The sequence below is a fragment of the Copadichromis virginalis genome, linkage group LG23 (assembly GCF_057382275.1).
Source record: "Copadichromis virginalis isolate Kocher_CV1m ecotype Utaka linkage group LG23, C_Virginalis_male_GT1.1, whole genome shotgun sequence".
In the NCBI taxonomy this organism is placed as follows: Eukaryota; Metazoa; Chordata; class Actinopteri; order Cichliformes; family Cichlidae; genus Copadichromis; species Copadichromis virginalis.
Genome location: NC_140639.1, coordinates 50202046 through 50225499, shown reverse-complemented (window position 1 = coordinate 50225499; position 23454 = coordinate 50202046). Strand labels below are relative to the sequence as shown.

General features: G+C 43.1%; 1 protein-coding gene across 1 annotated transcript in view; it reads right to left on the bottom strand.

Annotated features, from left to right (window-relative positions):
* The window catches only part of LOC146682066 (NACHT, LRR and PYD domains-containing protein 12-like), a 39264-nt gene that overhangs the window by 10988 nt on the left and 4822 nt on the right, over positions 1–23454 (bottom strand). Inside the window, exons 5-9 of the mRNA XM_085448816.1 lie at positions 22486–22617; positions 20551–20864; positions 18727–20518; positions 10679–10852; positions 3578–3751 (exon numbers count right to left, since the gene is read on the bottom strand). Coding sequence (XP_085304942.1) covers positions 3578–3751; positions 10679–10852; positions 18727–20518; positions 20551–20864; positions 22486–22617 — 2586 coding nt within the window. The remainder of the gene's footprint in view (positions 1–3577; positions 3752–10678; positions 10853–18726; positions 20519–20550; positions 20865–22485; positions 22618–23454) is intronic.

Below are 23454 nucleotides of genomic sequence, written 5' to 3'. Positions count from 1 at the left end.
GAAAGTGTGCAGTGAGGGTTTAACTGCCTTAAAACTTCTATAATACTTGTAAAACATAAAGCTGCTACTTCATTCTGAGACTTATTTTTAGAACGTAACTCGATAAACGAGCGACCGCAGTACTGTATTGTGTTTATTTTGAAAACTCTCAACAGGATCTTCAGATTTATTTTGAAAGCTTTATCTGGAAAACACAAACACATAAGCAGGAAACAAAGAGCGTGATATGAAACGATAGACGTTTTCATATGGTCATCATATATACATCGTTCTATCGAACAGCCCCAGCTCCTGCTGTCAGTCTCTGTAAATCTGCTCTTAAAACACATTTGTATTCACTGGCTTTTAATACAGCATGAGAGTTATTTGATATTTGATGTGTGATATTAATATTAGGAGTTATTTTAATAGTTATTTTGGATTCTTGTACAGCACTGTGGTCAACGTTGCTGCTGTAATTAATGTGCTATAAACACATAAACAATCTGCAGTTAAACATCCAAAACTAAAGATGTGATCGCTGCCTTTAGAAAATGTGCTGATGCACAAGATATCAGCTCCATTAAGGTGGAATGTGGCCGTGTTAGAAACATGTTGGAAGAAGTTTGAAGCTGAAACTGTGAAGCTGAGAGTGAAAGAGCTCCATCGTCTGTCACAGGAAACTTTCTTATTTCCACACTGATGAAAGCATCAAGCTTTGATTTCCTGCTGCTTTTATTGAGTCACACTGTGAAACTGAGCCACAGCTGAACCAGCATCCCTGTACAGCAGACACTTACAGCGCTTGGCTGCTTCCATTGGACCCTCTGCACAGAGCTTCAGTTTCCTCTTCTGGTCCCAAAGTGCAGAACAACAAGGTTTCAAACAGCTTCGTTCCAGCAGCATCAGCCACAGACATGCAGAGAGAATCCTTTGGTTGTGTTGTGTGTTTGCATATCTGCTGTGTTGCTTTGTGAGGATGGATCATCTCCTGCAGCTCCAGATAAACAAGCTGGACCTGAACCTGGTAGCTTCACTTAGAAGACACTTGTGACGGGAACATGTGAGAAGTTTTGTGCAGACAAGTTTGGATTTAGAGTGTGGGACGAGCTCTCCACAGTCTTTGTGGAGATCCACATTCTGCATACTGCCTGTGAGAAGCTGCAGACATTTGTCCTCCAAATCCACTGAGCAGCTGCTCGTGGTGGTATTAGCTTCATGTGTGCGTGTTAGCATGAAGCCTCGGTCACACTCTGCTGTGGACACGGTCACGGACAGCTGGACGCCTGATGGACGAGTCGTCCTTCCTGTTAAACTTCTTTGAGCATGAGAATAGCATGAGAAGCTCAGTGGACACTGTTCAGGGTTTTAACTCTCGCTTTCACTTCAGCTTCACCAACAACAGCACAAGCAGAGCAGCCCACTGCCTGCATGGCTGGGACAGCGCCCCCTGGTGACTGTAAACCACTACAACATGTAGACGGCCGTCTGCAGGCTGGATGTAGCACCACCGCAGAGACGTGCTGCAGCTCTGTTTAGTTACCCAGCTGACAGCAGAGGCTGTAGTTTACTGTTACCAACATGGAAAACTGAAGCTTCACCAGCTGGAGCTACAGAGCTGGAGAACAAAGGAGACTGAGAGGCCAGAATGATGTGGGAGGAAACATCAAGAGCCTGTTTGAAAGGAGACACATGTGGATGCTGTGCCAGTCTGTGGTCTGTCAGAAGTCAGCTGAGTCACACTGCAAGAAGCTGCAGAATCTCAGAGGAGGAGATTTGGAAGTGTTTGTGGGACAAACTGGACTCAAAGAAAGAAGATGTTTGTGAAGTCTTTGGTGGAGGTGAGCAGTGTGAAGCAGAACACATGCAGATGAATCAGGAGGTCAGCATCGGTGTCTCCTTGTGGTGGACGGTAAAAGAATCAGAGCCAACGCTCCCGTCCACCCTCGGCATGAAGCAGTGCTGTTTCTGAAACAGGAGGACAAGTCCAGAGAAGACAGAGGAAGCAAAGATGAGGGTGGGACAGGACAGCAGGACTTCCTTCACACCTGCAGCTCCATCACACTGCTGTAGCTCCTCTTCATCACACATGTACCTGCAGCCTGTCTTCAAGTCCAGGAGTCACCTCCACACAGTGTAGAAGCCTCCTGTGCAGACCATGGAGTCCAGCCTCTGTCAGGGAAGTCGGCACTAAAGCCTGAAAGACTTCAATCTGTCTCTGCTCCACCCGAGAAAGACCAGCACCGTACTTGTTGTGCATTCAAGGAGGGAACATCAGCGCTGCATCGTGGGAACAACACCGCAGGAACAAAGACACAGCACGGCCGATGAAGGACGAGGACAAAGGAAAGGTGAGTGAGAAGACCCTGGTGGTGTGGACGGACCTGCAGGGGCTCCAAGACTGAGGAGCAGAGACGTCCATGTACCAGCTGAGGATGCTGCAGTGATCCAGGGAGCTCGGTCCAATCTGAGGCCGTGTGAACTACGTGGACCACAGTTTCTTCACAGACTTCAGCCACGTGAACATCTGGAGATCCAACAGTGCACGAGCTGTGAGCCATCAGCTGTTTCTCTCGTCAGCTGCTGTAATGAGAGCTGCTGGAATCATCTCGAGCAGCAGGAAATCACTGATGTTGTTTCTGAACAAAGATATGGGACTGAGCTCCGCTGAGCTCCTTCTACTTTCATCCAGATAGAAACTGCTACAGTCTGCTGATTATTGCTTTGCCTCCATCACACGAGCTCTTTATCCTGTTCTTCACTCTCATTGGTTCTTTGTCTGCTTGTTTTTACAACAGTAGTCTTCTGATTGGTCAAAGGAGACAATCAGCTGTGACTAAATGTAGCTCCTACAGCAGTGATGGGAATAACTACTGAAGCTAATCCAGTATCAAAGCTCAGGAATCAGCAGCTCCCACCTCGTTTTCTTTCAACAACTATTTTTAGCTGCTGTGTTTTTGTGTTTCTGCAGACCTCAGACATCCTGCTGCTCTGGACAACTTTTTCATTCTTTTGTATCATTATTTTGCTTTTCTTTTATTATTATGTTATATGTATTAATATGTGAAACACTTATTCTTTGTGTTTTTGCTTTGCTCCTGTCAAACTGCTTTAATAAAATCTGCTGCAGTCTAAACTGTGGACGTTCCCTTTTTAACCCTTTGTGAAACAATAAAGGTTTAAATCTGAGTATTCATCTATGTTAGTGTTTAATGGGTCTAATAGGTTGCTTTGGCCTTTCCCAGTAATATCTTCCCTTGCAGTCTGTGGTCCAGGCTTCTAAAACCATCCCAGGTTAACAAGAACTACAATCTAGAGGAGAGCTGCCATAACAGGTGTGACTGATGAGATCTGACCTGCAAGGTTACTCAGGTTTGTTTGTATCAGGACAAGCAGGGAAGCCGCCTGGACGTCAAAGTAGTTAGAGCTGGGCGAGTGTCCTCACCCACATCGGCTTCACAACTCTGCATCATCTACTGAGTAAGACTCAGAGCATCAGAGATTAGAAGGTCTACAAAAAGCTGAACCAGACTTCCTGTATAAAGGTTTTAGTTCCACAGATCGACAGTGTCAGCACAACTAAAACGTGGAGACTGACCTCAGAGTTTCAATTTGATGTTGTGGATTCTCCAGAAGAACACACAGCTGCTTCACTCCTGAATCCTGCAGCTTGTTGGAGCTCAAGTCCACCTCTCTGGGATACGAAGGGTTGAGCTTCAGCACTGCTTCCAGATAATCACAGCTGATCTCTGACAAATCACAGCGCTCCAATCTGTATAGAGAATGAAAGATGTAAGTTTATTAGACAAAGTGCTTGAAATCATTCAGTGTTTCATCATCTGTTCAGAGCTGAAGAAGGTTCAGAATGTAGAAGTTTAGAAAATGGAAACTCCAAACAGCTGAAGCCAACAGGAAGCAGCTTCAAACAAACACAACAAGAGAAAAAACTCTGAATGTTTCACATTAAAGTCGAACATTTCTAACAAGAGTGTTTTAAAGACAGAGTCACTGATGATCATCTTCTGCCCAGTAAAACTTTGGTTTTCCTCATGTGAGTGTTAATGATGCACAAAGACTGTGAGTGCAAAGAGGGAGCGAGGAGGATGACACAGAGATGGTACAGGAGCATCAAGAACATTAAAGTCTGGCGACTAAATGCCTCACTCCTAAATGATTGGCAGTTTTTTGAGTTCATACATACTGAACTAAATACTTACTTGCAGTTGAACACAACTCCAGAGATATCGCCTTTAACTCTCTGGGATTGCACCAAGGCATACATTAGAGGTCGCATAATATCATTTGCAAGTGCCGGGAAAAAAAGAAAAGAGGCTAGGCGGTGTGAATTGGAGGCCAAAATAAAACACCTAGATCAACAACACAAAAAAGCACAGACAGCCAATTTGCTTTCCGATCTTAAAATGTTACGTAGTGATCTTAATAGTTTAATAAACGAGAAAATTGAGGGCAATTTAAGATTCATTAAACAAAAGTACTATGAACAGGGTAGTAGGGCTAGTAGATTGCTGGCAATAAGACTCAGGAAACAGCAAACTTGTAATATGGTCCAAAAGTTGAAGTCAGATCAAACCCTGATTACTAAACCAGTTGTTTTGCCAATTTTTCAAGCCATTATATAAAAATTCAGATACATGTAAAGATAACAATACACTGTCTGATTTCTTAGAAAAGATCAATTTAAAAACACTGCCAGAGTCTGTAGCAAAGGAGTTAGATGAACAAGAAATTTTACAGGTGATTTCAAACCTTAACACTTAAGAGGCTTAGCACTTAAAAAACTTAAGGACAAAGTCGCACCCTTATTACTGAAAGCTTACCACTGCGCTCTGGAGACTGGGACTATGAATTGAATGAATGCTTTATTGGCCATATGCAGGTTGCCCCGCAGAGGAATAGGACCCCTCCCCCCCGACTTACACACACAACAAAGACATCACATGGGAATACAGTCGGAGATCGGCAGCGTTACAGAAAAAAAAAAAAAAAACTGAAAAAGTACACAACAATGGGAAAAGTACATGAGGAAAAAAAGAGACCTCTTCTCACGCTGGGCACCTATGGGAGGACAGCATGAGAACAGGAAAAAAAAAAAGTCCTCTGCACAGAGAGCACATAAATGTCCACATTACAACATTGGAGCACGTGACAAGCCACCGGGGTTGGGTAGGGGGTGAGGAGTAATACGAAGGAACACAGCAGTCGTCCTACACAGCGCTACCATTCCAGCGTGGCACACGGACCCGCCGTCTTCCCCCACAGGAAAGAAGCATCGAAGGCATTTGGAAAGGGAGGGGGATGAGTGCGTGCTTATCAGTGTAAGTGTATGTGTGTGCGCGTCGTCCTGGAACGATGCTACAGTTGTTGTAATCCATAAAGAGGGCAAGGACCCCACAAACTGTCAATCATACAGGCCAATCTCATTACTTAATACTGATTCACACATTCTCACCACGATTTTAGCCAAAAGAGTTAGTAAAATTATTACACAGGTTATAAATCCAGATCAAACGGGGTTCATTGCAGGAAGGCACTATTGTCACGGCTGGCGGAGGGAGCCGTGTGGTGTGGAGGAAAAGGAGGACCCAAGATGCAGCGAACTGATGACAGAGTGATGTTTATTTACAAGGTGGTGGTGGTGGCAAAAACAGGCAACTCAACATGAGCAATTACAAACCTAAACTGGGAGAAACTAAAGACAAACCTGAGACCATACAAAAGGGGTGCGGGGCAGAGAGACGCAGAGACAGGAACGAAACACCATAGAATGCAGAGCTACACGGAGGAACGCAGTGATACATGGATGAACGCAGACGAGCCGACGAGGAGCACAGGCAGACACCAACTATAAATACACACACCAGGTAATGAGGAAATGGCACACAGGAGGGGACACAGCTGGAACTTAATGGGCATAACGAGACACAGACCTACAAAGTAAAACAGGAAATCTAGAACCCGAACCGGACACAAGGGGGGAGGACACAGAATAACTAGAACAGAGGGAAATAGTCACAAAACACAAAACGCTGGGTCAACGACCCAGGACCATGACAACTATGGCACTATATTGCCTTCCTGCAATATAGTGCCATATTGACAAAACATTGGCAATGGATATAGGAGGAAACATTTCACTAACATTCAAGGAGCGATGTGGCTTTAAATGGCCAAACGAAGGTATCAAGTATTTAGGAATTCAAATTCCTCACTCATTATCAGACTTGTTTAAAGTAAATTATGAAGTTACAGTTGCAAAAATAAAGATTTAGAGAGATGGACAGTCCTGCCTCTGTCTTTCTTGGGTCGGATCGAGAGTATACGTATGAATGTATTGCCAAGACTTCTAGACCTTTTTCAAATGCTGCCTATTAACATTCCCAACTCTACATTTGATAATTTAGATAAACTTTTTTCCAAATTTATATGGCAAAGCAAACGCCCAAGGATCAAGTTCCAAACATTAAAACTGTCAAACCTGCAGGGGGGATTGACTGTTCCAAACCTGAAATATTATTTCTGGGCAGCTCAGATGAGACCCCTGACTGTATGGGTGCGGGATTTGTCTGAAACTCAGTGGCTAAACATTGAGAAGACAATGTGCGAAAGATCATTGGAATCCCTGCTTTGTTCTAACATTTCAATTAAAAATGTGCATATGGGGGAACGGACGAGGGTCACACTAAAGATTTGGCGTAGAATCAAACAATCATTTGGTCTTCCAAAAGAAATTTCAATGTTATCAAGCCTCTCCTCCCTGCAGGGTTTTTCTCCTATTGTGGAAGACTCTGGCTTCAGAGCATGGTCACATAGCGGGCTTCATAAACTTTGTCATGTTGTGAGGAATGGGCACCTGAGCTCATTTGAACAGTTGAGGTCAGTTTCGGCTTCCTTCTTCTGACTTTTTTAGATTTCTGCAGCTAAGAAGCTTTTTGACAAAACATAAAGAATGGAGGCAAGTTTTGGAGCCCTCACCCATTGAGGAAATATTTCTAAAAACATTTCAAAGTAATTCCTCCCCAAAATTAATCAGTCATTTTTATAACCCATTTATGAGTTTCAATACAAATGCAACTTTGGATATTAAGGCAAGGTGGGAAGCTGAGACTGGCACTCAAATCTCAGAGGACACCTGGGAAGAGGTGTTCGGTAAAGCCCATCTGGTGACTAATTCTGGGCTGTGGAGAGAATTTAAATGGAAGGTGGTCATGAGATATTTTAGAACCCCAGAGATAATGGCCAAAATGAAGCCTACAAATCCTGACACCTGCTGGCGAAATTGTGGTACTTCTTTAGGAACCCACTCACATATATTCTGGTCATGCCCAAAACTCTGCTCACTTTGGAATGACATATTTAAAGTTCTCAGTACAGTTTTCCAACAACCATTAACAAAAGACCAACAGTTAGTCATTTTAGGAGTCTTACCAAAGGGTTTTGCGGGAAACAATAAAAAGTATCTCTTAAGAATCTTACAGCAGCACTAAAGTGTATCACTATTAAATGGCTGAATCTTGACCCACCTTCATATAATATGTGGATTGATAAAGCAAGAGAAATTTACCAGATGGAGGAAATAACATCTGCTCTGCAGATTCAGAGAGAATTGTTTACTGAGCGTTGGCGACCCATACATGCTTTACTGTTTCAATAATTTAGCATAGGTCTGTTTCGTTTTGTCCATTTACGGCTAAGTTTGTCACATGTTAGGGCTGGGCGATATGGCCTAAAATCAGTATCATGATAAATTGAGCAGTTAACCTCGATAACGATAAATGGACGATAACCACCCCAAGTGCCAAAAAACAAACGTTTTTTTTTTTTTTCATTTGATGGGGCTGTGGCAGGCAGCATAGTTCCTCCAGTTATTTTGATAATATTATTCCCCCTAGACGTATTCATTGTAATTATATTATTACCACTTTAAAGGACTGTAAAATGTCACTGAAAATAAATGAAGACAATAGTAGTAAGTACTTTTAGTGGTTAAGATTTATTAACTGAACAAAATAAAAAGTGTCGGATACAATATGTAACCATGCTCTCTAAAAAATGTATATCCCTTGTAAACAAAATAGTTTAATAATAAATATTATTTATTAAGAGGTTGGTTGTGTTACCTTGACTTGACGCAACAGTCTTTTTGCAGAGTTTACATTTAACAATTTTTTGATCAATATCATCCTTGTTGAATCCAAAATGTTGCCAAACGATTGATGATGCATTTTTTTTGTTAACAAGCGTCTCCTCTTCCTCCTCCACCAGCCTACCTCCGTCGCTGCTGCTTCAACATTTAAATCGTCCTCCATTTGTTCACTCGTGTCTCGTCTTGTTACAGGTAGTAGAGTCATGTGACTCCACCCCGTCAAGTCTGTAACGTAGCACAGCGTCTTAAAGGGACATGAACATCGCCAACCTGCACATGCCTTTCCTTTTTTTTTTTTAAATACCGAATTTACCGACATGGGCAAAATGACGTCGATGAGAGTCATAAATTTCGGTAACGATAAATTTTTGATATATCGCCCAGCCCTATCACATGTTATTTAATATTACATAAAGTTTTTGTTTTGTTTTCTTTTTGTTATGTTGTTGTCTGTTTGTTTGTTTTGCTTGGGTTTTGTTTTGTGCTTCCTAATTGCAGTTCTTATTTTAATCTACATTTCTGCATTGCGGTTCCTGTAACTGTCCTACTTGTGAACATTGACAAGTACAAGTTGCAATGTTGTAAATTATAATAAAAATTGAGTATAAAAAAAAGAACATTAAAGTCGTACATTTCTCATAAAAACAGGACAAAGACTTGAAAAAGTCGTGTTTTTCCTTCCAGGAACCACATGGCTTCACTTTTAAAGGTGAAGTGTGACAGAAATGGACATATTTGAAGTCCAACACCTTTTTCCAGTCACATTATTAAAGCAGACAAACTACAAGCTCATTTTCATTCCAACAAGTCATCTTCTGACCTGGACTAACAACACTGGTCTCTATGTGCAGCTGGCTGTGAGGCCAGTGCTCAGGGAGCGTCTACAAAGTGCAACACTGAAAGAACATCACACACTCATTTGCTTCCAGCACTTTCACACAAACATCTACTGTCATTATTGTCACCAAACTCTGTGGATCCTTTATTGCAAATTCAAATGGGATCAAATGGTCAGACAAAAGAGGGTTATGAGGAAATATGATGAAATGTTGTGTGTTAGCAGCAAGTTATTGAATCTTTTTCCTCAGAAACCAAACAAAATGATTGACAAACATGTTTTTACAAACTCAGTGTTGGACTTGGATCAGCAGGATAAGCTGATGTTTAAAGGCATTAGAGTCTCGCTGTATGAGAGTCCAGTTATTACTCAATATTTATGGATGATGTTCTTTCAGTGTTGCACTTTGTAGACGCTCCCTGAGCCTCACAGCCAGCTGCACATGGACCAGCTGACATTACCCAGCATTAGAGGCGGCTGTAAAAAATTCATGTTCCCATTTAAATGGTTTTAATTTGAATAAAACGATGTTGATTCATTCAATCCTGAATCGATGTTTAATATAAATGTATTTTGCCAGAATCTCAGGTTAAAGCTCACAAACTATTTCAACAAGCAGCAAACAGATAAAACAGTAAATGAGAGCAGCTAAACACACAAAGATGGAAACACAGAGCGTGGATCGTTCACTCGACGGCACGTACACGGACACGCCGTCGGGGCTGAAAGTGGACAGCTCACAGATCCTGAAGCTGCAGGTTTCATCTGTCTCCAACCAAAACTGAGTGAAGCAGCAGCAAAAGAAGATCCAAACTCTGCTTCACGTTTGATCAATATGCTCATGAATTCTCTCTGACTTTGGCTGTTCCTGCCTGCACAGCTCTCTCTCTCTCAGTGTACTCCAAGAACAGCTTCAAACATCTGTTTCTGCATCATTCACTGTTTATTAGCCACCAGTCTGCTGTTGTGTTCAGTGCTGTCGGCCTCTGACAGTAAAGCCTCATTTCTGCTGTTCCATGGAAACTTTTTAAAATGATGACAGATTACAAACTCTCAGCTGTGTCTGTAATCAAACCTCTGTAACTTTGCTTCACTTCAGCAGCATCAGCTCATGTTCACATGTTGCTTCATGGTTTGCTTCAGTTTTTGATCGACTGCAGAATATTTTGAAGGTTATCTGCTATAAAAAGCCAGAAGAGGAAAATCTGCTTCATGTGTTTCTGTTTGATCCTCAGTGACTTTGACACAAAGGCCTCTGCTGTGATGATCACACCTCTGATCAAGTCTCACAGTGTCACAACTGATAAATGATCAGAGTTAGAATATTTCTGACTGTCTGCTGTGTGCCGTGACCTTTGACCTGCTAAAGACAGTCAGCTGTGGATTATTCATTGTTGTGTCTGATACTTAGAACTGTGAGGAAGAAGCTACACAGGTAATCAGGGTCCCCTCTCTCTGAATCAGGAAAGGTGGGCAGGCCGCGTGTGGGCCGCGGGCCATACGTTGAGTATCACTGTTTGAAATGTGAACATTGTTCTGCTGCAGTCAATGGACTAAACCAGAGAAGAAGAAAACAGACTTTACCATGAAGATCCTCAGTGTGGATCAGTATAATATCAGCCTGATGTCTGCAGTTTAGTGTCAGCACAACTTTCACATCATATTCATCTCAGCACAACTAAAACATGCTGACTGACCTCAGAGTTTCAAATCGACATCGTGGATTCTCCAGGAAACCACACAGATGCTTCACTCCTGGATCCTTCAGGTTGCTGTAGGTTCCACTCAGGTCCACCTCTGTGGGATACGAGGGGTTGGACTTCAGCGCTGCTGCCAGATAATCAAGGCCAATATCTGACAAACCACAGACACTGTATAAAGAATGAAAGATGTAAGTTTATTAGACAAAGTGCTTGACATCATTCAGTGTTTCATCATCTGTTCAGAGCTGAAGAAGCTTCAGAATGTAGAAGTTTAGAAAATGGAAACTCCAAACAGCTGAAGCCAACAGGAAGCAGCTTCAAACAAACACAACAAGAGAAAAAACTCTGAATGTTTCACATTAAAGTCGAACATTTCTCATAAAAACAGGACAAAGACTTGAAAAAGTCGTGTTTTTCCTTCCAGGAACCACATGGCTTCACTTTTAAAGGTGAAGTGTGACAGAAATGGACATATTTGAAGTCCAACACCTTTTTCCAGTCACTTTATTAAAGCAGACAAACTACAAGCTCATTTTCATTCCAACAAGTCATCTTCTGACCTGGACTAACAACACTGGTCTCTATGTGCAGCTGGCTGTGAGACCAGTGCTCAGGGAGCGTCTACAAAGTGCAACACTGAAAGAACATCACACACTCATTTGCTTCCAGCACTTTCACACAAACATCTACTGTCATTATTCATGTTCCTGCTCCTGCCGTCCCATTTCACAAGCCTTGCACTTCCGGCCTTTGCGGTCTTTGAGTACGCGGCCCTTGAGGACCGTTAAGGCTTCAGACCCTGAATTGTGATACAGCCAGTGAGTACTTTCATAGGCTGCATCCTCCTGAGGACCCGGCCTTCACGGTCTATGTGGGCCGGGTCCTCCGAAGGTCGGGTAGGCCGGAAGTGCGAGGCTGTAATATCAGACGGTCTAGCCTTCTGATTAGCATCACCGCTGTCTCGGTGGAGTTTAATAACCTCGGCCGTCTGCTCCTTGCTATCTAAAATATAACAGGACACTGGTGGATGACGTCAGTGCGCACACACAGTGTTTACACACATCTTCAACCTTTCCCTCTCTCTGTCTGTAGTCCCAGCCTTCTTCAAAATGGCCACCATCGTCTCTGTACCCAAATCCTCCACCATCTCATCATTGAACTTCTGGCGACCTGTAGCCCTGACCCCCATTGTGAGCAAATGCTTCGAGAAGCTGGTCAGGGACTTCATCTGCTCTGCACTACCCGACTCACTGGACCCTCTACAATTTGCATACCGCCACAAGAGGTCCACTGATGATGCCATAGCCCTGACACTACACACTGCCCTGTCACACCTGGAGAAGAGAGACACGTATGTGAGAATGCTGTTTGTAGATTACAGCTCAGTATTCAATACCATCGTTCCCTCAAAGCTGGACAGGAAACTGCAGGATCTAGGACTGAGCAGCTCCCTCTGCAGCTGGATTCTTAACTTCCTGTCTGACAGATGCCAAGTGGTCAGACTGGGCAGCATCAACTCATCCCCCATCACACTGAACACTGGTGCTCCACAGGGGTGTGTACTGAGCCCTGTCCTGTACTCACAGGAGAGGGCGGAGTACAGTTTGTGGACGACACTACAGTGGTGGGTCTTATCACCAACAGTGATGAGACAGCTTACAGGGAGGAGGTCAGCGCCCTGACCCACCGGTGTCAAGACAACCATCTCACCCTCAACGTCGCAAAGACAAAGGAGTTGATAGTGGACTTCCGGAGGTGCAGAGAAGTACACACCCCATCACCATCAATGGTGCTGCTGTGGAGAGTGAGCAGCTTCCGCTTCCTTGGTGTACACCTGGCTGACGATCTTACGTGGTCAGTACTAGGGCTGCACGATTTTGCATAAAATGAGAATCACGATTTTTTTGCTTAGAATTGAGATCACGATTCTCTCACGGTTTTCTTTTCCAGTATAAATATTTATTGCACTTATTAACTGCACATCAACTTCGTAACAGTTGAGACTGAACATAAAAACAATAAATAAACATAAAAACAACAAATGTCTCACGTTTTGTTGTTGCCGCAAAATGTTGTACTGCTTGAAATTCCGTCTCCACCGTTGCTCCACACTGCGTGTATAGAGCAGGTAGTGCAACAATAGAAAAATAGTTGCGGGACAGCACTGTGTAGCGTTTGTCTAGGGTGTTGATCATTTTCCTAAATCCCTCGTTTTGCACAGTGTTGATGGGAGCCATATCTTTGGTCAGGTGATAAGTGATAGCCTCCCTAATTTCTTTGTGCCTGCGGGAGTTCGACGTGTATAGGGAAGCGCTGTATAAGGTTCCCGTTATTGATGTTTGGGTTGTTGACCGGGACGGATTTTCTCCTGTTACTTTCGTCATCCCTGACGTGCTCTCCGTGGTTTTTTCCCTGCTAATTTTCGCAGCCAGCTTCTGTACCACGTGGTATAAGGCTCCGCCCTTGTCATTTGTTGAGCAGGAAGAGTGAGCGCTTGTTTTCATGCAGATTACGTCCCGGATCTAAATGCGGTACAATCGTCGTCGTCTTTTCTCGCTCTCTTTTTTTTAAAATCGTTGTAATTTGGAAATGAGATCGCACATAAGTATGAATTGAGATCGCGATTTTCTAACGATTAATCATGCAGCCCTAGTCAGGACACATAAACAAAACAGTGAAGAAGGCGCAGCAGCGCCTCTTCTTTGTCAGGAGACTGAAAAGATTCGGCATGAGCCCCCGCATCCTCAGGACCTTCTATCGCTTTGCCATTGAGAGCATCCTCACCGGATGCATCACCACCTGGTACGGCAACAGCACCGCTTACAACCGCAAAGCTCTCCACCGAGTAGTGCGGTGTTCTGAACGGATAATTGGAGGTGAGCTTCCCTCCCTCCAAGACATCTACAGGAAGCGCTGCCTGAGGAAAGTGGGGAGGACCATCAAGGACTCCAGTCCCCCCAGCCATCAACTGTTCAGACTACTTCCATCAGGAAGGAGGTTCTGCAGCATCCGGTCCCGTACCAGCAGACTGAGAGACAGCTTCTTCCATCAGGCCATCAGACTGCTGGACACTTCATAGACACCTCACCTTCACTACGGGAACTTCAACATTATGCACTCCACACTGTATATAAATGCCACTTGTTTTGCACATGTCCAACTACCAACCTCTGTATATTTTATTTTATTGTTTACTCTATTTAATTTCCATATAACTCTCAGATTTAGCCATTCTTCTATTTTGCTTGTTCTTATGTTATTGTATTTTTGCACACCTCTGTTGCTTGTGAAGCTCGCACACAAGAATTTCACTCGCATGTACTGTACCAGTGTACCTGCACATGTGATGTGACAGTCAAAGTGATTTGATTTCAGCCGCCATAACCCCCGCAGTACACTGACTTCATTTACTGAGGTTATATTCATCAGGTTTTTATTTCCTGATGTTCGTATGTGTCCTGCGTGTTTCAGTCGCCAATTCTGAATTATAACTAACATAAAAACATGTTTAAGGAGGAGAGAAAGCAAATAAATCCGATTAACATCTGATCTTTGTGTTTTTGTTCAGTAATCAGCGTGACCTGCGTATAAACGCATAAAAGAGATAACGTTGGTGTTTCATGTAGTAACTGCTGGCTTTAACTGTACAAAGGTTGTTCGACACTATGACACACATACAGACTTCATGATGTTCGGCTAATATTTTAATTGTGAATATTAATCACGAGGGTAAACGGCCCTGTACACCACGGAGCGAGGTCAGCATGTCCACGATATCTTCAGCTCTCTGAGTTAACCCAGAGTTTCCCAGCTGACTAATCTAACTGTCATCTATGAATATGTCACGGCTCATATCAATATGATTTTACAGAAAATCATCCTTTTTACTGCCAACTATTCCAGAGACGTGAAAATCTACAGCATAAAGAACAAAAAATATAGCAGTCTAACGCAACACTGTAACAGAGATGAACCGTCTGTTTGTCGCAGATCAAAGTGGAATGAATGTGATTGGTTGAACAGGTGTCCGTGATCTGTGTTTTCTGCATTTTCATCAGCGTAAGAGACTCAGCAGCAGATTAGAATAACATTTATACGTTTAATAAATCATAAATCATACACGAAACGATCAAACCTGTTCCGACAGTTTGAGTTTGTGTTCCCTCAGCTGCAGACTCGCTGCTGTTTAAATGTTTGAGAGGAAGATTAGATATAAAAAACGTCAAACATAGACTCAGTCTGCGTTCACATTTGATATGAGGCCAGCACGTACAGTGGCTGTGTCCTGTTTTAAGATCGTATATGTAAAATTGTTGTCTGACCTGGAGTCCGTGGTTACCATGGTTACTGCATAAGCAGCTGTAATGTAAACAGCTGGCACAGCGGAAACCTACCGGCGACATGAGGTTTGTCATTGCAACAGAACTGTCTGAATGGTTAACTGACGTTAACTTGGATAAATTATAGTTAAGCAGTCTCACAGATAACACCCACGGAGCTGTGTGACTGTTCACCACTACACTGAAATCAGCAGGCTATTACTGAAATACATGTGCTATATCATAAACTATGATATAAATAGGGAGGTCCTATTAACATGTTTAGTTTTACAGGACACCTTCCTGCCTTTAGTCTCATTCATGAGCAGTATTCGTTTTCTTCTAACATCCAGAAGTCTGCATGATGTGTTTCATAGTTTCTAACAAGCCTTTGACAGGTAAACATAACATGACCGAAACACACACAAACAGATTGTTTAGAATACAGTTGAATAACTATTAAAAACCAGATGATGTAATATTTCTGCCCAGGTTGCAGTCTGAACACGCTGTTGCAAGCTCTGCTCCTCTCAGTGGAAATACGCCGTCTCTTTCCTCTTTGTATAAAAACATTTTAAGTCAGTTTAATCTCAAAATTCACTGTTAAATCCAAAACACACCAGATAAAGAAAAGCGAACGGTTCAGTCTAACACAGTGAACCATTAAACGTCAGTAAAACTATGAAGTTATGACGTCTTGATGCATTCTCAATCATCCAGGGAAGTAAGTGAAAAGGGAAAGACCATCTCTGAATCGAGGAGGAGCCTAAGGGTACATCTGTCACCATCTTACATGCTGTGATTGCAGCCGTTCCCCAACTCTCTGTGAATGGGACTCATGGACATTGATCAGTGGTTGTTGATCAATGGCCGTGACAGTTTGCATAATTCTGATGAAGGAACTGACCTCCCAGCCCATTGTTCCTTCAGTGGGCTGGTTTCAGTCATTATGCAAATGTACTGTTTATAAGATTGAAACCTGCAGTCAGCTGAGACTGAAGAAGTCACCTGATGATGACGAAACAAAACGCTACGTCCAGATGAACAGAATCAACTTTTGGAGACATGCAGTTTAACCTCAGCCAAACCGATTTGCTCAGTTGTAAATAAAACAGTGAAGTAAACGTGACCCGACAGACAGAACCTGAGTGAATTAAGTCCAGCGTTTAACCACTGAGAGCTAAAACTCAGGTGAGGTTTCAAAGCTGTGTGATTGGACATCAGCTGCTGATGAAGTTGGTTCGCCTATAAAGTGCTCTGTAGGGAAACAAGCTTCAGCAGCTCTGCGCTCGGGGAAAAAACTATATTTACTTATCTTGTGCAGAAAAATGCGCTGACATTGCGTTATATCGAGCACCGGCTGCCCAGTTAAACTGTGACTATCACCAGGTCACGTGGGCGCGTTTCTTGAATTAGCAGCTAAACAGCTGACAGGTGAGAAGGAGGATGCATGCAGGTAAACTGAGGGCCTGTTGAGCTGATCGCTGGTCTCCTGAGAAACACGTCAGCTCGTTCTTTATGTTACAGAAGCACAGAGACACAAGGCGGAAAAAGACGGTGAAAATGAGAATCTGCAAATGCAACATGTGGAACACGGACAGTGGAATATGTAAACAAACTGGGTAACGTAACCCCCCCCCAAAAAACCCCCAAAAAAACAGTTAAGCTGGAACACCGGGGCTGTGAGCTCGGTGCTCTCTGTCAGCTGACTGTTAGCAGAGCGAGTGAAATCTCTGAAAACATCTGAGCACTTTTGCAAACACGTTCTATGTTGACAACCTGACCAGACGTGTGAAGATTACGCTGCGACATTTGCGGCTAAAACACTGTTAAAAGTGTAGTTGGTGACAGAAAAACAGGATATTTTATAACTTTACACCACCATTGCTGACGGTGATTTGAAATGCATTCTGGGATACCTGGCTGCCCCAAGGCCACACAAGCAATCGATTATCTAGGATCGACCTGTCTTGACTTACTTTGCACGGCAACCAATCAAATGCTAGAGAAGCTGCAGTGGCAGTGTTAACCCCGCCCACTTAGTTTGATGGGTGAGGCTGACAGATAAAATGATTTCAAGTTGAGACATGAAGGGGACAAAAGTGCCAAAATGAATTAAATAAATACATCATTAAATAATTAATTAAAACTGTCAATACTTATTTAAATGTGTTGTAAATATTTATTTAATTATTTCCAATTTTAATTAATTATTGCCACATTTAATTAATTATTTAATGGTGTATTTAATTATTTCATTATGGCAGTCCTGGCGTTCCACAGCACCGTGCCATAAGGCAAAAGTGATAACTGGCTCGGGGACCAGGTCCCCAGATCTTAATCCAATTGAGAATTTGTGGTCAATCCTCAAGAAGCAGGTGGAGGAAACAAAAACCCCACTAATTCTGACAAACTCCAAGAAGTGATTATGACAGAATGGGTTGCTGTCAGTCAGGATTTGACTGAGAGCACGCCCAGTCGAATTGCAGAGGTCCTGAAAAAGAAGGGCCAACACTGCAAATACTGACTGTTTGCATAAATGTCATGTAATTGTCAATAAAAGCCTTTGAAACGTATGAAGTGCTTGTCATTATATTTCAGTACATCACAGACACAACTGAAACAAAGATCTAAAAGCAGTTTAGCAGCAAACTTTGTGAAAACTAATATTTGTGTCATTCTCAAAACTTTTTGGCCACGACTGTACTTTCTTCTCACATGTCCATCACTCCTACTCTCGCCTGGATTATTTTTTGGTCAGCAGCTCACTGCTGAGTGACATCTCAGACACTGAGATGAAGACTTTGTTAAATATTTTTAAAAAAGAGTGGACTTAGGAAATACTGAACAAAATACCCCAAAAATTTGAACACAGTAACAAATTTGGTTGATTTTTAGCTAACCAGTTAAAAATAAAGAAAGAAAAAACAACTATATGTGCTGTTAAAGATGATCTGGGAACACAATGTATGACCTGAAAGAATGAACAACATTTTTAGGGATTTCTATGAAACTTTATATTCACCACAAATAAACGCGTCTAAAAAAAGACATTTATTAGTTTCTTGACAGCGTAACTCTTCCAAAATTACTAGACAGTCAAGCAATGTCAGTGGATTCACCAGGTGACGCCGGGTGAACTCCAGGAAGCCCTGATAAGTATGCCCAATAATAAGGCTCCAGGTCCAGATGGCAGAATTCTACAAAGAATTCTGGACGATTCTGGCACCAGTTTTTTACAGAACGTTGTTGGAAATCAAAGAAAAGGGCAGACTTCCATCAAATATGAATTCTGCAAACATTAGTCTCCTGCTAAAACCAGGCAAAGCCCCTGTATATCCCTCAAGCTATCGTCCAATATCACTTATAAATGTAGACCTTAAAATAATCTGCAAAGCTCTCTCAAAGAGATTAGAGAAAATAACCTCCCTCTTAATTCATCCTGACCAAACTGGTTTCATAAAAGGTCGGCACTCATCAACAAATACACATAGATTACTTAGTTTCATAGACTACTCATGCAGTAAAAACATCGAAACTACAATATTTTCTTTAGATGCAGAAAAAACGTTTGACACAGTTAACTGGAAATGTTTATTTCCAACTTTACACAAATTTGGTTTTGGAAACTCTTTCAAAAATATTACACAACAGCTTGTGTCAGAACAAATGACCAAACATCCTCCAGCTTCTGCATTTCTGAATAACAAATCTTGGACTCACCGAGCCTTTCTGCAGTTCCTCACAGCTGGAATCAGTCTCTGTCGTCCCTCTGCTGTTGTGTTGTACTTCTGCAGGTCCAACTCATCCAGAACCTCCTCTGACATCTGCAGCATGAAGGCCAGAGCTGAGCACTGGATCATAGTGAGTTTCTTCTTTGATCTGTTCTCTGACTTCAGGAACTCTTGGATCTCCTGGTGTAATGAGAGGTCGTTAATCTCCATCAGACAGTGGAAGATGTTGATGCTTCTGTCAGGAGAGATTTTAAGCTTCTTGTTATTCTTCAGGTTCTTGATGACACTCTGGATGGTTTCTGGACTGTTCTCTGTCTGACCCAGCAGACCTCCTAAGAGTCTCTGGTTGGACTCCAGACAGAGGCCATGAAGGAAGCGGACAAACAGGTCCAGACGACCATTTTTACTCCTGAAGGATTTTGTTAGTGTTTCCATCAAAAAATCATCCAGAGATGACTCTTTGTATTTTTTTCCCAAGAAGTCCTTCAGCACCTCTGACTTCCTGTTGGTGAAACAGTGGAACATGTAGACTGCAGCCAGAAACTCCTGGATGCTCAGATGAACAAAGCAGTAGACTGGTTTCTGGAAGATCACACACTCTCTTTTGAAGATCTCTGTACAAACTCCTGAGTACACCGAGGCCTCTGTCACATCCAGACCACACTGCTCCAGGTCTTCTTGGTAGAACATGATGTTTCCTTTCTCCAGATGTTCAAACGCCAGCCTCCCCAGCTTCAGAAGAACTTCCCTGTCAGCCTCCGTCAGCTCCTGTGGACTCGTCTCATGTCCCTCGTGGTACTTGTTCTTCTTCCTCTTTGTCTGAACCAGCAGGAAGTGTGAGTACATGTCAGTCAGGGTCTTGGGCAGCTCTCCTCTCTGCTCTGTAGTCAACATGTGCTCCAGAACTGTAGCAGTGATCCAGCAGAAGACTGGGATTCTACACATGATGTGGAGGCTCCTGGATGTCTTCATGTGGGAGATGATTCTGCTGGACAGCTCTTCATCACTGAATCTCCTCCTGAAGTACTCCTCCTTCTGGGCGTCAGTGAAGCCTCGTACTTCTGTTAGCCTGTCAACACATGTAGGAGGGATCTGATTGGCCGCTGCAGGTCGGGAAGTTATCCAGACGAGAGCCGAGGGAAGCAGATTCCCCTGGATGAGGTTTGTCAGCAGCTGGCTGACTGATGACTTCTGTGTGACATCAGACAGCAGCTTCCTGTTGGTGAAATCCAATGAAAGTCTGCTTTCATCCAGGCCGTCAAAGATGAACAAAAGCTGAGAGACAGCCAGCTTCTCTGCTGTGACCTTCTGTAATGTTGGATGGAAAACATGGAGCAGCTCCAGAAGACTGTACTGCTCCTCTCTGATCAGGTTCAGCTCCCTGAATGAAAGCAGAACCACCACACTGACATGTTGGTTCTCCAAGCCCTCTGCCCAGTCCAGAGTGAACTTCTGCACTGAGAAGGTTTTTCCAACACCAGCCACGCCGTTGGTCAGAACCACTCTGATGGGTCTCTGTTGGTCAGGTAAGGCTTTAAAGATGTCCTGGCACCTGATTGGAGTGTCATGGAGGGCGTCCATCTTGGAAGCTGTCTCCAGCTGCCTCACCTCATGTTGGCTATGAACCTCTTCACTCTGTCCCTCTGTGATGTAGAGCTCAGTGTAGATCCTGTTGAGGAGGGTTCTACTTCCTGTTTCATCACTTCCTTCAGTCACACGTTCACATCTCCTCCTCAGACTGATCTTATGTTCATCTAAAACCTCCTGCAGACCAACATCTGCTGAAAGAAAGAAAAACAGACAGAAAACTCTTCAATGTCTGAACAACAACAAGAAGTCCAGTTTTCAGAAATGAGTCCATCAGCAGACAGATGTTCAGTCTTACTTTGTACACAGCTGCTCTGACTGGCTGTCTGCAGTCCAGCTCTGCTTCTGGATCTTTCTCCACACTGGGGACAGGACCAGTCTCCTGATGAAGCAGACTGGTCCCAGTATGAGGAGATGCACTGTCTGCAGAACCAGTGTCCACAGCTGGTAGAGACTGGATCCTTCAGGACGTCCTGACACAAAGCACAGCAGGACAGCTGCTCCTCCTCACAGACACCACTCCTCTTCCTCTTCCTCCCTCTGTGAACACATTTCTTTATCACTAAAATCATTGACTGTCAGTGACAAACATCCAGATTTGATGACACTGTGCAGAAGCTCTGATGGTCACAGAGAAAAGTCAAAGTGGAGAAACTTGTGTTTGAGTTCAGAATCCAAGTTTCCTTTGCTGTTCCTGCCTGTCTTATTAAACACAGAGTGATCAGCCTACAAACTCCACAGCAAAAGCCTTCATCACAGAGCTGATTATGTCCTTCACTGGATGTACTGGAAGTTTGGGATCCATCACTTTCAACTGACCTTTGACCTCCTCTAAAAACTGTGGTGGAGCAGCGGTGTCACATTCAGAGCTTTCAGCTTTATTTTGAAAGAGTTCAGTCATCAGGAAGTGAACTTCTGGGTTCTGATTTCCTTTCTATTATTTTACAGAAGTGAAGAAGAAGAACTAAAAGCTTTGAAATGATCTGAGTGATATTTTTGAACATTGCCACCAAATTGAGTTCAGCCTCCAGCAGTAACTTTGTTTCATGATGCCTCCCTGATGATGTGATGTTTGATTACAAACCTGTTTATGTGTTAGACATTAATCACATGAACACAGGCAGAAAAAAGAAGCCAATGAAACAAATGACAGAAACGTGTTCATTCACTGCCATGATCCATATTTTCTATGTACAGATGTTTGTAAAGAACACGTGTGCAGCGCTTTGTTCTGAGTATCTGCTGTCAAGCACACAGTGCAGCAATAACTACAACCACACGTTTCTGTAGATCCTGAACATCAGCCTGGAGGAATCTGACCTCAGGTCTGCACACAGAGGAGCTTCACCTCTGGGATGATGCTGGCTTCAGCTCCTTCTACAATCAGGCAGAAGCTTCTGCACCATCAGGACACAAACAGAGAGGAGCTTCTATCCTCAGACCATCCAAGTCCTAAATCAGAACATGCTCCCCTCATAGCATCACCATCAGGGTTTAAACAGGACCTTACATCATGTTCTTGTCTCACTGTCATATTTCAGATCATACCTGATTCATTATGACGTCACACGCTGCTACACTGATCCTGCTGCTTCATTACTGCTGATATTACTCTGCTCACTCTGTTCAGTTACTCTGTTTACATCACTTTGCTCATTTGCTTTGTTCTGCTTGCACTGCTCTGTCAGTACATGCTGTGCTAATGTGGCACAAAGCACTTTAACATTACATCTGCACAATGTTTCATTATTTCATTTAATGATTGTTTCTAATGTTTTGTCCAGTCACAGGAGCAGCTCAGCACATTTCACTGTGTTGTACGTGTATGACGATGCCTGTGACAAATAAACAGCCTCGGACTCTTCAATCTTCTGCATTTCTTTGGAGATCAGCTCAGTGGCCTGTTGAGACCATCTTTCTATTTCTGATGACTCAGTTCAGATTATTATCCTGATACTTTCTTTTAAAATGTGATGAAATCATTTATCTGATGTTCTGACACAAATACACCAAAACGATCCCAAACAGCACAAACCACCACGTTACACACAGTGTAATAAAAATACAGGCAACTACAAATAAACACTTTAAAATATAAACTAAAATTACAAAGTGGTCACAGAATTTCAAACACCCGTAAATGAGTCAGAAGCTCTCTTACATGGTCAGCTGAGCTCCATGATGGAGGTTTGGTGTTGGTGCAGGTTCATCACTGAAATATGGAGGTAGGAATATGGACCCATCACTCCTCATAGACGCAGAGCTGGATACTGGAGACTGTGACCTCTGACCTCTGCAAACACAGAAGGGTTTCTATTAGTGCTGTCAGCGTTAATCTCGTTAAAATGCCGCTAATACGTTAACGAGCTAAATGAGCTAACCCGTTGACGCCGTGCAGGCCAGCATGGCGGTGCAGCATGGCAGCACTGTATGTACAAGGATGCCAGCTGCCGTTAAACCCCGAAGAAGAAGAAGAAGCAGTGTCCGGTATTGTAGCTGTGTCCAAATTTAGGGGCCGCATTTGTTGGTGACGTTACGGCGACGCAACGAAGAAAGCCCAAATTCGAAGACGCCTCCAAATGCAGCCGACAGAGGCCGCAGCAGATGGCCCCGCCCCTCCCTGAGCTGGAGGTTTCTTCCTGTTAAAAGGGAGTTTTTCCTTCCCACTGTCGCCAAAGTGCTGCTCATAGGGGGTCATATGATTGCTGGGTTTTTCTCTGTATCTATTATTGTATGATCTACTGTACAATATAGAGTGCCGTGAGGCGACTGTTGTTGTGATTTGGTGCTGTATAAATAAAACTGAATTGAATTGACAAATGCATCCTCCTTTTCCCCAGATTTTAAAGATGGGTCGGGTGTGTCCTTCATGGCCCACCATATCCCAGAATTCATAGCGCGGCGCAGCCAATTCCAGTTTCCAACAATGGCAGCAGCTACTTAGTTTTAATATTACTCTTATTACTCTTTCTGGGTCACAAAATAAACTTTTAAGCAATGTTCAGGCGAGAATGTAGCTGTGTAAACTTCAAATATCTGCTCGGTTTATCAAGACACCACATGTTTGTAAAAGTGCTCCGACGTTTTCAGAGACGTATGTTGCCCACCAGCTCGATAGCTAGCTGGGAGC